The 13,205-nt window shown below is 33.7% G+C and overlaps 2 protein-coding genes across 8 annotated transcripts in view; both read left to right on the top strand.

The window, feature by feature from the left end:
- Positions 1–13,205, top strand: part of LOC136202108 (uncharacterized) — a 65,990-nt gene that overhangs the window by 13,784 nt on the left and 39,001 nt on the right. For all 4 annotated transcript variants that reach the window (XM_065992585.1, XM_065992582.1, XM_065992584.1 and 1 more), the window contains 2 exons: positions 12–380; positions 537–929. In XM_065992585.1, the coding sequence (XP_065848657.1) occupies positions 12–380; positions 537–929 (762 nt within the window). The remainder of the gene's footprint in view (positions 1–11; positions 381–536; positions 930–13,205) is intronic.
- On the top strand, positions 4,799–11,747 carry LOC136202111 (uncharacterized). 4 transcript variants are annotated; one of them, XM_065992587.1, is made up of 8 exons: positions 4,799–6,778; positions 6,861–7,308; positions 7,390–7,522; positions 8,067–8,881; positions 8,999–9,763; positions 9,940–10,773; positions 10,868–10,923; positions 11,440–11,747. In XM_065992587.1, the coding sequence occupies exons 5-7, from the start codon at positions 9,542–9,544 to the stop codon at positions 10,874–10,876; spliced, it is 1,065 nt and encodes a 354-aa protein (XP_065848659.1). In that variant the 5' UTR covers positions 4,799–6,778; positions 6,861–7,308; positions 7,390–7,522; positions 8,067–8,881; positions 8,999–9,541; the 3' UTR covers positions 10,877–10,923; positions 11,440–11,747. The 4 variants fall into 4 exon arrangements, 3 of the variants coding, with proteins under 3 accessions (XP_065848659.1, XP_065848661.1, XP_065848658.1); XM_065992589.1 differs by having other exon boundaries at positions 11,402–11,747; XM_065992586.1 differs by having other exon boundaries at positions 10,868–11,747.

The raw sequence follows: 13,205 nt of genomic DNA, 5'->3' as shown, positions 1-13,205 counted from the left end.
TTGATGTGCAGGTTTCTTTCCCTAATTTAACAAGCTTGAAGGTGTATAGATGCAAGTGTTCGAAATATGTATTCACAGCTCAGATGCTGAAATGTCTTAATCAACTCAAAAAGTTTGACTTAAGGGGTTGTGAGTCGGTGGAAGAGATAATACAGAGTAAGACAGTTGCAGAAATAGAGAGCATCAATAAGATTGTGTTTCCTAAGCTCCATTATCTCCAACTTAAAGGACTTCCAAATTTGCAAAAATTCAGTGGTGGCTATTCAATTGAATTTCCATTGCTCAGAAAATTGTGGATACAAGATTGCAATGCAATGAAGAATTTTGTGTCCAGATTATCAAGCAATGAGAGTGAGGAAGAATACTTCTTCAATGAAATGGTGATGTTTTGCTTCTCTTCTTTTCAATGTTAACTTAATTTAAGAACATAGTTATTTTTAATTTTTTTTTTTTTTAATTTCATTTGAATTCTTTTTTCATCAAGTAAAATTAGTATTTTTTTAGAATAGAAGTTGATCTAAATACATGTATTGCAGGTCACTTTCTCCAACCTGGAGATAATGGAATTCTATGGCATGCACTTCAAATACTTATGGAGTTATAACTATCCATGTGGAGCTTTCACTTTTGAAAATCTGCTAACGGTTTATGTTAAATGTTGTAAGGATCTGAAATATGTATTTCCGGCATCTATAGCTTGTCGTCTTCTCAAACTTCAAGAGCTGTTAATAATTCATTGCAAAAATGTGGAAGTAATTATTGCAAAGGAAAACGATGAAGGGTCAGAAGGACCTCATATCTCTGAGTGGCCAAACTTAAAATATTTGCAAGTATATGGTTGTCATCCAATGATGAAATTTTACCACCAAGAAAATGAAGAGGGGAATGGCCATCTTCCATTTCAACAAACATTGTTTTCTGTTGATAAGGTAAACAATTTTTTTTTGCTTTACATATAGGGAAAATTACACTCATGACCACTGAACTTTATACATTTTAACATTGTAACCACTGAATTTCAATTCTTAACGCTATATGACCACACTTTTTAACATCAGTAGCCACTTAACTTCAACTAACTCCTCAAAATGACCTCAAAATAAAAATATTTGAGAATTAAAGTTGTTCAAAATGACATTTACCATGAAACCATATTTTTTGTTTTCCAAAATCACCTTTTTTAGAGTTTTCTCTCTCTAAAAATTCACACGCCCTCTCCTAACCAAACAACATCTAAATAACATCAAAACGAAAATTTTCAAGAATTAATCTTCGAAATTTTTTATTTTGAGACCGTGAACGGTTGTTTTGAGACGTTGAGTGGCCACCGGTGTTAAAAAGTGTAATGTTAGTGATCATACCGGTAAGAATTGAAGTTCAGTGACCACAATATTAATATATGGGGGTAAATTACACCCATGGCCACTGAAGTTTACCCATTTTCATATTATGGTCACTGAACTTTATTTCTTCCCACTGAACTTTACACTTTTTAACAACGGTGGCTACTCAATTTTAACTAACTTCTCAAAATGACCGTTAACGATCGTTAACGACCTCAAAATGAAAATATTCAAGAATTAAAGTTGTTCAGAACGACATTCACCATGAAACCACATTTTTTATTTTCGAAAATCACATTTTTTGGAGCTTTCTCTCTCTAAAAATTCACTCTCTCTCTCCTAGCCAAACAACACCTACATGACCTCAAAACGAAAATTTTCAAGAATTAAAGTTCCTTAGAATATCATTAACGCTTTGTATTTTTTATTTTTAGCTGTCAACGGTCGTTTTGAGACGTTAAGTGGCCACTGGTGTGAAAAAATGTAAAGTTCAGTGGCCATACTGGGAAGAAATTAAGTTCAGTGGGAAGAAATTAAGTTCAGTGGCCATAATGTGAAAATGGATAAAGTTCAGTCCCCATGGGTGTAATTTACCCTAATATATGGATAAAATTTAGTGGCAATGGGTGTTTACCCGTTACATATATCATATTCAATTTATTTATACTTGGCTCAATGCATAAGGATTCACCCTAGTTTTTCAAATACGTTGAAATCAAAATTATAATCTAATAATATCCATAATTCAATAGATAACTTTATGAAGATCGGAGTTAATTGGAATTTTGATGTACTTATTTCTTCTTCTATGAAGCATCGATACAAGTACAGTGGGGTTACGACAAATTTTATATATGAAGTTATTATAAAACCACAATAGCACTCATAAGTTATTATAAAACCACAAATCACATTCATAAAATCATTATAAAACCACAAATAGCACTCATAAGTTATTATAAAACCACAAATAACATCTATAATATTAACTAGGGAAAAATACAAAAATAAACTTTGTGGTTACACCTGTTTTCGATTGGCACTCTTGTGGTTTAAAAATTTACAAAAGTGTACTTTGAGGTTCATTCCGTTAGCAAACACATGCCAAATTGACTAACGGTGTTAAAAAAACTCAACAGTTAAAAGGAAAAGGAAAAGAGTTAATTTTATCCTTATATTTATTTATTTTATAAATTAATTAAACCCCATTATTACCTAATTATCACAAACCAACCCTAAAATAAAAAATAAAAATCAATTAGACCATCTTCTCTATCTCTTTAATTTCTTATTTCTCTTCTACTTTCTCTCTTTTCTTTATTATTTTTTCTCTCTCTATAATCAAATGCATGTATATGTTCGGGTATACTCAAAACTCAACATCCCAACAGCATTAGCCAAAAAAGAAGAACAATCACCTGAATTCAAATCCCCCAAACATGAGCATAACCTTCAACCAAACCAGAACTACTAACTATAAACCTAATCGCGGTCTGCAAATCAGCAAGAACATCATCTCTCCATCGGAAAAACTCAACATCATTATTCGCACTCCTACTACATTTCTTAAATTTCACACCTGTATCAATCTTCCCCAAAAACTCACCATGCTAATATCTCAAATAGCAACCCTCAAGTTGAAGAGCAGCACCGTATGAATACGGACAAACAAGGCCGATCTGATTAACCGCACTTTGGATGTTGAAGTTTTTGGTATACCGGGAGACTTACATTCATTGCTCTTATATTCCATTGTATTTAGAGAGAGAAAATTAACGAAGAGAAGAGGGAGAAAGTAGAAGAAAAATAAGAAATTAAGGAGACATAGAGAAGATGGTGTAATTGATTTTTATTTTTTGTTTTAGCATTTGTTTATGATAATCAGATAATAAGGGGTTAATTTATAAAATAAATAAATATAAAGATAAAATTAACTCTTTTCCTCAATCGAACGAGATTTCAATCGAACAAAAGTCGAAATCGAACAGAACCTACAAGAGATGGAAGTTAGGGTCGAGAGAAAACTAAGAAAAATTTGGGTGCGTTTTTCAATTTCTTATATCTCTGTATGTTTCAAAAGGTGAGTGGGTGGTGGGTTAATATTACTTTATTTAATTTGTCATATAATCCTTATATCTTTAATGTTTTAAAAAAAAAACCTTACAATTTAACTAATTAATTATGAAAACTATCCTCGAAAATATACCCAACATATCCTTGAGTATCCCCTCTAATCAAAAAAGAAAAAGAAAAAAAAGATATTTCATAGCCGTATCCCCGCGTATCCCCGCCATAACCCCGTACTCGGAGTATTGGATACGCATACATTGACCTCCTAGAAGTATCCATGCTTCATAGCAAACAAATCATTTTAATTAGCTTAAATTATACACTTTGGTTTGCATAAATTTAGTTTTTATTAAATTTTTTAGGTTAATTACAAATAGATAGTATTGTGGTTTTATAGATTTGCAGATGGTACTTGTGGTATTTTCGTTACAAACGCAACTGTGTTTGTAACTAACCCTAAATTTTTGTATGGATGTTGACTTGATATTATGGTTTCTATTTTTGGTCAGTTTATTCCCAACTTGGAGGAATTGACAATAGATGAGCAAAGCTTGAGGGCTATACATCAAAGTGGTGATTTTTCAGTTGAGTTCTTTTCCAGACTGAAACAAGTTACTCTGGAGTCTAGGAAAGAAGAACATATTCCTTCTCTATTTGGTTTCCTTAGACGACTCTGCTCATTGGAAATGCTTAACTTAAATGTTTGCTCTTTGGATGGGATATTCGTATCAGATGATGAAAGATCAATTGGAGATCATCTAAAATTAAAACACTTGAAGTTGACTGATGTTAGGAACTCGAAGCTATCAGGCGACTCATTACTCGATCCCATCCTCCAGTATCTTCAGAATTTGGATGTTAATTGGTGTTCTGGTCTGATAAATATAGCGCCATCCTCTGTTTCTTTCCAAAATCTAATAACTCTAAATGTGTCATTTTGTTTTAAGATGACATACTTGGTAACGGCATCAACAGCCAAAACTATGGTGCAGCTCATGGAATTAAGAGTAAGTGGTTGTGATATGATGGAAGAAATTGTTGCAACTGATGCATATTGCACTGAGCATGATGTGATTATTTTCAATAAGCTGAAGTGTTTGAAACTTGAGGCCTTACATAGACTAAACAGCTTTTGCTCTGGCAATTACGACTTCAGTTTCCCATTCTTAGAAGAAGTAAATGTTAAGAGGTGCTCTATAATGAAGTTTTTTTGTGGTGGAGAGTTGAGCACACCAAAACTACAGTGGGGAGGAAATGGGTATGTAACTCTGATTCACTTAATTAGTAATAATTTTTTCACCCTTTTATGTAATAATGCTATATCTTGGTATTGAAATTAAGGTTGGTGGACATTTTGAAGAAGGGAGAGACTTCCGAAACTTGAACATTTTGAAAAGAAGCAACCAAACATCCCTTAAATCTACCCTCGTATGTGTTCCCAGAATTCATTGCTTCTTGGCCTTCCGAAACTTGAACATTTGGAGATACATATCTGTTACGTGGGAGTGTTTATTGTAAAGGCAAAAGATAAAAAACTCAGAAGCCAGCTCTTCTTTTAGTTTCCCTCAACAGGTGAAAAAGGTACATACCAACATTTCTTGCAGTCCTGCAAAGCCAATGCCTTCTGGTTCTTCAAAGTCCGCAAAGGGAAAAAGAACATTAAATGGCGACGACTCGAAAATAGGAAGAAAATGGTTTGTGCTATTGCAGTAAGTTTGTTGGTCATAGATATGCGTTTTCATCGAGTTTGCTGATCTTATATTCAAATGATGAAAATGTGTTATTTTTGGTAGATTTTTTTTTTTTTGTTGGGCTTCTAGTAATTCATCTAGAATTGAGGAAGGCTATGCAAATGCTTAATATATTGCCTTGTTTATGCATGCTAAGAGGAATTATATTACATCAAGAGTATTTAGTGAAGGCTATGCAATGCTTGTGTTTGAAGAATGTATTTAGTGGAAAGTATTGGTGACATGAATCGAATAGTACTATAAAGGGCGGCCCGGTCGCATTACGCGTCCCCGCTGAGCGAGGGTCCGGGGAGGGGTCCCACCACAAGGGTGTATTGGGGGCAAGCCTTCCCTTGCCAATTTAATTGGTAAGAGGCCGCTCCTAAGACTCGAACCCGTGACCTCTGGTCACACGGCAACAACGTTTTACCGTTGCGCCAAGGCTCGCCCTCGAATCGAATAGTACTATGCAAAAAAAAAAAAAATTGTAGGCCGAAACTGTATTACAAAATTGGCTTAATACATCAAGAGTCTCTGAAGTTGTCTCAAAAGTTTGATTGACCCCTAAACTTACAAAATGACTTTTTAGCTCTCCCTCAACTTGCTTCAAATAACCCATTTGCCACTAGGATTTGTTTAAATTGACTTATTGCCCTTGAACTTGTTTCAATGAACCATTTACCCCATGCACTTGCTTAAAGTGATATGCATTTCAATTTGTCTAAACTTATAAAAAAAAAAATCAAGTGAACAAGTGATAGAGTTCCCTAACTTGTGCTCCCTTAAGCTGACGAAACAGAACAGAAAAAGAAAGGATCATATACATAAGATTATGTTTTCCAAACTCAACTATCTTTTCACTTTAAGAGCTTCCAAATTTGAAAAGGTTCGGCTGTGGATATCCAATTGAATTCCCGTCTCTCACAGAATTGAAGATACAAGAATGTTATGAAATGAAATGGAGAACTTTGTGTCCAAATTTCCACACAATGGACGTGATGAATGCATCTTCATTTACATATAGTTTGCACCAAAAATAAAATTTTCCTAATACATATCATGATTAGAGGTATCAAAATAGGTCATAACCCATTTATTGACCCATTTAACCCACATTTAATAGGTTAGGATTGACCCTTTTATGAGTTGGGTCATAAAGAAATTGAGTCATTCAACCCATATAATAAAAAAGTTGAATAGGTTTTTGGCAGGATGAACCCCATAACCCATTAATTTCTTATTCATCTTAAAACAACCACAAATTTAGAACACTCAAATAAGACCATGGCGGATTCCACTGTTCCGATTTCACCGCTTAATTCCGCCGTTCTCCCAAATCGGACCTCCTTCTGCTTCTTCTTCTTAGCCGCATAAGGAGTAACTTAAATAGTAAGGATATACTGTAGGGGTTTGGAACTTACTGAGTTAGGTAGACTCAACGGTTTTGGCTCTGGGAATTACATCTTCAGTTTCCCATTGTTAGAGCAAGTAACAATCAAGATGTGCTGTAGAATGAAGATTTTTTGCAGAGGAATCTTAAGAACACCAAAACTACAGGGAATTATGCTATTTGACAAAGAACAAGAGTGGGAAGGAAGCCTTAATGCCACAGTAGCATGTCAACTAACACAATGGGTAATAATGCTTTCTGTACTTGTTCTTTCACTTTCTTATTAATATTACTATTTTTAGTAATCCTATCCCTTGGGATTGAAAGGTTGGTGGACATTTAGAAGGAGGGCAACCCTTCCGAAATTTAGAGTCGTTGGAAGTGGTGAAAGATGCAATTGCCTCAAAAGCTATATTAGCCAATCAACTACAATTCTTGAAAAGGTTGAGAAAGATTATTGTGAGAGACTGTGAGTCAGTTCAGGTGGTTTTCGACTTGGAAGGGCTATCTGCTGAAGATGGACATGTTTGGCTGCTCCCACAACTAAATGAATTGGAGTTGATTAATCTACCCCTGTTGACCCAATTATGCAACAAGGTTTCTAGGCATGTTTTGGACTTCAATAAATTGACTGTGCTGAAAATAGAGAACTGCAGCAGGTTGAAATATGCATTTACTTGGTCCATGTGCCTCTTTCAACTGCAAAGCATAGAACTGAGGAATTGTAAAATGATGGAAACAATAATGAAGGAAGAGGAAGTAGAAGATGAAACAGGTAAAGTGATATTTTGTTCATTGGAATGGAATCTCTTATATTCTGAAAAGTTTATCAAAGTTTTCATGTTTTTTTTTTCAGGAACAGGTGATTTAGAATGTCCATCATTGAAGAAGATTAGCATAAGAGAGTGTCCAAGAATCAAAGCATTCATTTCAACATTGGAAAGGGAAGATACACAGGCAAGGAAGAAAATATTCATGCCAGCTATAAGGTCAGTATTAAATCTATAATCACAATAGTTAATGCATTTTAATTATATGATAATGATTATATATTATACAGACAAATATGATCATACTTGATCTGTGAGATTGCTGTGTGACCTACAACAGACCAAATTTAATAGACTGCAAAATTACATAATAATCTCTAAGGAAGAAAAATCTCATTGGAAATAAAATGATCTTAGATTAAATGAAAAATATTAAAAATGTTTCTTATATGAAGCAATCCCAATCTAAACACTGTAACATCATAATCAGTTGGTGAAATTAATTTGTGTTGACTCTTTAGTGAAGTAAAACAGGAAAAAATTAAGCAGAAAGAAGTAGATAACAAGAGTTTTTAGCAATTCAACATTTTCATTCATTTTTATATTTTTCGAATACATATAACTCTTTTATATAGAGAGATGTAGAAATAGGAGCCATATATTCTTTGCTACTTAAAGCAGTACAGGTCACATCTAATGATGAGATTTTTGTTAACACAAAATTCTATCTTAACCAGTAAGTCTGATGGTTTGTACTTTGTAGGTTCTTCCCAATTTTGAAGAGTTGGTTCTAGACATCAAGTCTATCACAGCACTCATGCAAATTGAATTGCACAGAAACTTCTTTTCTAAAGTAAAAAAGCTTGAGTTGGGATGTTACTCTGCCACAACCAAATCACATGTTCCTCTTCTTCATTTCCTTTCAAGATCACCCAATCTCGAAACACTTCATATATGTGATTCTTCTCTTAATGAGCTATTTAAATTTGAAGAACTCAGCAGTAACTTGAAAGAAGCCATGACGCTGCCACTAGTAAGAGCTTTAAGGCTATACAATCTTTATGATATGAAGCAAATATGGTGGAAAAATTCTGAATTGCATGCCTCATTATTTCAATCTCTGGAAACTCTAAAAGTAAGTGATTGTGGAAATTTGATTAATTTGGCATCATTCTCTGCATCCTTGAAAAATCTGACAACTCTTGAAGTATATGGATGTAATCAATTGATGAGTTTGATGACATCATCGGTTGCGACAAGTATGGTGCAACTTAAGAGATTAAGGGTAGAATCTTGCAACAGTTTGATGGAAATAGTAGGAGATGGAACAGATGAAATTGTTTTCACCAATATGGAAACATTGGAGCTTATTGATTTGCAGGGCCTTCAAGTCTTCTCCTTAGGATTTTACAAGTTAAGCTACACAGCTGCATCAACTTGAGAATTTTTTGTCCTGGAATCATATTTGCACCAATGCTGAATGATGTATATTATCAAAGCAATTATTGGATCAATTTTGGAGAAGAATATTGGGAAGGTGACCTCAACACCACTATCGAACATTTGTACAAGACCATGGTAAGTATTTGTTAGAAACTATTGCTTCTAACTTCTACTTTTTATATTTTGCTTATAACTCTATATCGATTAATTTATGTGTTCATTCACTAGCAATGCATTTTTTTTCACTGTTAGGTTGGATTTCAAGAATTTAAAGATGTCAAACTCTCCATATTTCCCATGCTGAAAGAAAAATGGGGTGACCAATTTCAGTTCAAGTGCCTTAACTCATTGGAAAGATTGGTTGTGGATGATTGTGCACTATTCTCAAATGCCATACCTTCTCATCTACTTCAGTATTTAGATAAGTTAAAAGTGTTGATTGTAGAAAAATGTGATTTGGTGGAACAAGTGTTTGATTTGGAAGGGATAAATGTTTACCAAGGCAGAATCAGAAACGTGAAGAATTTAAATGAACTGCAGTTATTTGATCTGCCTAGTTTGACACATGTGTGGAGCAGAGATATCCAACACATTTTGAGTTTTAATAATCTCCAATTGCTGAAAGTTCATAACTGTGGAAACTTGACTTATATATTAAGTCTCTCTATGGCTGTGACTCTTCCAAACATTCAACATGTGGAAGTGAAAAATTGCAGTTTGGTGGAACATATCATTTTGGAAACTGAGGAAAGTACGACGCAGGAATGTCAAACAATTTTTCCATCATTATAGACCATGAATCTCCTGTGTTTGACTAACTTGTCAAGTTTTTATTCCACAAGCGGATTCCTAGAATGTCCATCCTTGAAAATTATTGAAGTAGTTGAATGTCCAAATATGAAATTATTTGCTTCAACATTTTCCAAGGAACAAGATTCATGTATGATTGTTGAAGACAAGGAAAAGAAGATCAGTGTCAAAGTTCCTGATTTAACCGTTGCTTTTTTGGGCAATATGGTCAGTTTTCTTATAGCATTTTTGTTATAATCTGATATTTTAACTTTCAACTCATTTGGTAAAACACAAATGTAATTATATATGTTTCGATAATCCAGTTTGTGTATTTCTTTTTCAATTATGATGTTCATATTCTTTTCATTTTCCATGGTATATTTTTTATTTTGTTTCCTCAGATTGCTGTTCCAAGATTGGAAGAGTTGAAAGTAGAATGGAACAACTTGAAGGGCAAATTGAATGACAACAATCAACTGGAATTCCTATCTAGACTGAAGCTCATTGAGTTAAGTGGCTTCGAAGGTGAATATGCAATTTTACCACCTAATTTGCTTCAAAAATTACCCAAACTGGAGAAGCTTACTCTGAGTGATGCTGCAATGGAAGAAATAAACCTTGATGAATTGAGCATTCTCAACAATGAACATCCCGAGTCACTTGCATTGTTAACAAAATTAATGCTCTCAAAGCTGCCAAATCTCAAGCATTTGGTCCGTGATGATTCCCAACTAGTCCCAGTGTTACAGAATTTGGAAGATTTAGAAGCATTTGAATGCAGCAGATTGAAAATTCTAGTGCCTCCCTTGGTGTCATTTCAAAATTTGACAAATTTACAAGTGTCAAAATGTGATGGGTTGATAAATCTTATAACTCCCTCAACAGCTAGAAGTCTTGTGCAGCTCAGAAGAATGAAAGTGAAGGATTGCAAAATGATGCAAGAAATTGTAGCGATTGTGTCTGACGAAGCGGAATATGAGATTTGTTTCAGTCAACTAGAACATTTGGAACTTGAAGATTTGCCATGCCTCACAAGCTTTTGTTCAGGAAGTTATGGTTTCTACTTCCCATCTTTGGTAGAAGTAGTGGTTATTGAATGTCCCAACATGAACAATTTTGCTGAGAAAGTCCCAATCACACCAAACCTAAACAATGTTAAAACAGGAAGTCGCGAGTTTGAATGGGAATGGGAAGGCAGTCTTAATAACACCATCCAAGCACTATTCCTCGAAAAGGTATGTTCCCAGGATGATCGAAACTTGTGTCCGAAAGAGATTGGATGATTTTCCTGTGGATATGATTATTCATTTTTACTTTTCACATGTGCAGTGGCGATAGATCTTCAACTTTTACTTCCAAGGATGTCATTTGAAGGCCTTTATAAGGTAATCAGTAACTCCTTTTGAGTTTGTTGTATTTATTGATGCAGTTGAAAGAGCATGTTTGCAAGTTTATGGAAAGATTTGATGCAATAGAAAATTAATAATTTCTACCAATTTTGAGGCTTCGGATTTTGACGTTTTCAGATTTTATTTTCATTGGAAACGGATCAAAAATCAAGTCATCGGCTTTGTTCATGAACTATGTGCCTTTTTTTTTTGTCAAATTCCATTGTTTAGGCCTTCAGAAACGCAATTTTCTGTTTTAGCTTTATTTTCGTATTTTCTTTTTTTTTGTCTTTCCTTTTCGGCTTAGCATTCGGTTTTCTTTTTCCGTTTAGGATTCTGCTTTAAGGTTTTGCTAATTAAAGGCTTTGTTTTGATTGTAAGAATCAGCTTTTAATATTATTAATGGAGCGAATTCTATTTTCTAAAGTTCTCTGAATAAATTTCTTACAACTCTATAAATCTAACTCTGAATTAGCCCCGTATATATAAATTTCTGGCTCCGCCACCATGTAGATTCTCTCTGTAACTTTCAGCGACCAAATAACCTTCCACAAGCTGTCCGCAATAACTCCATTCACGGCATTAAAAAAGCAAGCATTACCCCGAGGCCACCATGTAGGATCCCGATGCAGAGTGAAGCCAATATCAGTTAACTATTTTTCGTAGAGCCAAGGTGTTGTATTTGATTATCTCAAATTTTTTTTTTTTTTTGTAGAGTCCATCTATTTACATAGAGACAACTCTTTAGTGGTTTAGAACAATTTTGATTTTGTTTAGCACATTTTGAAATTGTATACTTAACTACTTTGTCTTTTTCTCCATTGCCTATTAATAAAATTAGATCTGAGTGTTTTAGGGGAGTTCGTTAGGAGTACCAACCTGGTTGGGAAGTCCGACAACCTCTATTTTATATAGGTTCTATTCTTCAACTTGTAAGGAATTTTTTTTCTTCTTGAATTTGTGTATGAAAAAGTCCAAATTTATTATGACGGTAATTTTTAGAACACTGTCCAGATTTCCACTAATCGGACGGTATAAATCGGTTGACTGATGTTTGGCCTTCTAAGCGGTCTCAGACGGTCCTAGGCAGCTCCCAAGCGGTCCAGACCGCTTTTTTGAAAAATTGGCTCTTAAATTTTATTTCAATTTTTTTTTAATTTGAAAAAAAATATTAAATAACCAAAAAAACTAAAAAAAAAACTCATATGTATTTTTAAGAATATTAATTTTATTTTATTGATCTATTTGTTATTTTTTTAAGGACATTAACGTAAATAATATTAAAATATGTATATTTTTCTATCCTAAATTTTTTATTTTTTTTTATTTTTACATAGTATAATTCATATATTAATTTTATTTATATAATAAAAAATAAATAAATACAAAAAATGCAAATCCGATTAATCAATAAGGGTCATGTCCGTCCGATTAGCGCCTAGCGTCTTTTACAACCTTTGGAACCACTTTTAACATGGATGATTTTCGTAGCCCCGATCGTTGGAACTACCATTATCTTTCCGATAAATTAAGGTTTAAAGTGGTTAATTAGCTCATTGAGTTTGTATTTAATTACAAAATTCAACTTAATTAATATATGATAATTGATAAATTTCTCAATGTTTATTTAAAGCGATTGAATCGTACTTTTGTAGTTCAAATCTAACTTAATTTTGAATAATTGTTACATAAAAATTGGTTCCGGACCACTAAAATGATAACACATATATTTATGGAAAAAAATTAGGGTAAATTAAAAAACTATGTCAAATGGGAGGTCCATTTACATATTTAACTCATTTACTCAACCTACTACATATCTAGAATGTTTTTGTGTAACTTTCCCATAATACCCTCAATATTTACGCGCGTCTGTCTCCCATTTTACCTATTTTTGTAATTTTTCCAAAAAATTAAGCAAATTCAATTTATTAAAAATTTATTTTTAACGCATTGCCCTAGAGAAAAAAGTCGATTCAAGCTATCAAGCTTCTTGCAAATGCTCAAGGGGATGGTTGTCGTCTCCATAGTGTAAGTAGGAATAGAAGATGTAACCGCTTACACAAGAGTAGTTCTTCCGGCAAAAGAAAGACAATTAGCACACCAGCCAGAAAGCTTCGAGTTAACGCTATCGCTGATATAACCATAAATATCATTGTAGAGGGTTAAATCAAGTCTGCAAACAACTCTGATCCGAAGAGTAGAGCTTATGTACCAAGTGAAGCACAGACACTTAAACCCAAATCAATAAACTTCATATCGTTAATCCAATCAACAAA

The sequence above is a fragment of the Euphorbia lathyris genome, chromosome 8 (genome assembly GCF_963576675.1).
Source record: "Euphorbia lathyris chromosome 8, ddEupLath1.1, whole genome shotgun sequence".
NCBI classification, from domain to species: Eukaryota; Viridiplantae; Streptophyta; class Magnoliopsida; order Malpighiales; family Euphorbiaceae; genus Euphorbia; species Euphorbia lathyris.
This window is presented reverse-complemented; position numbering and strand designations above follow the sequence as displayed.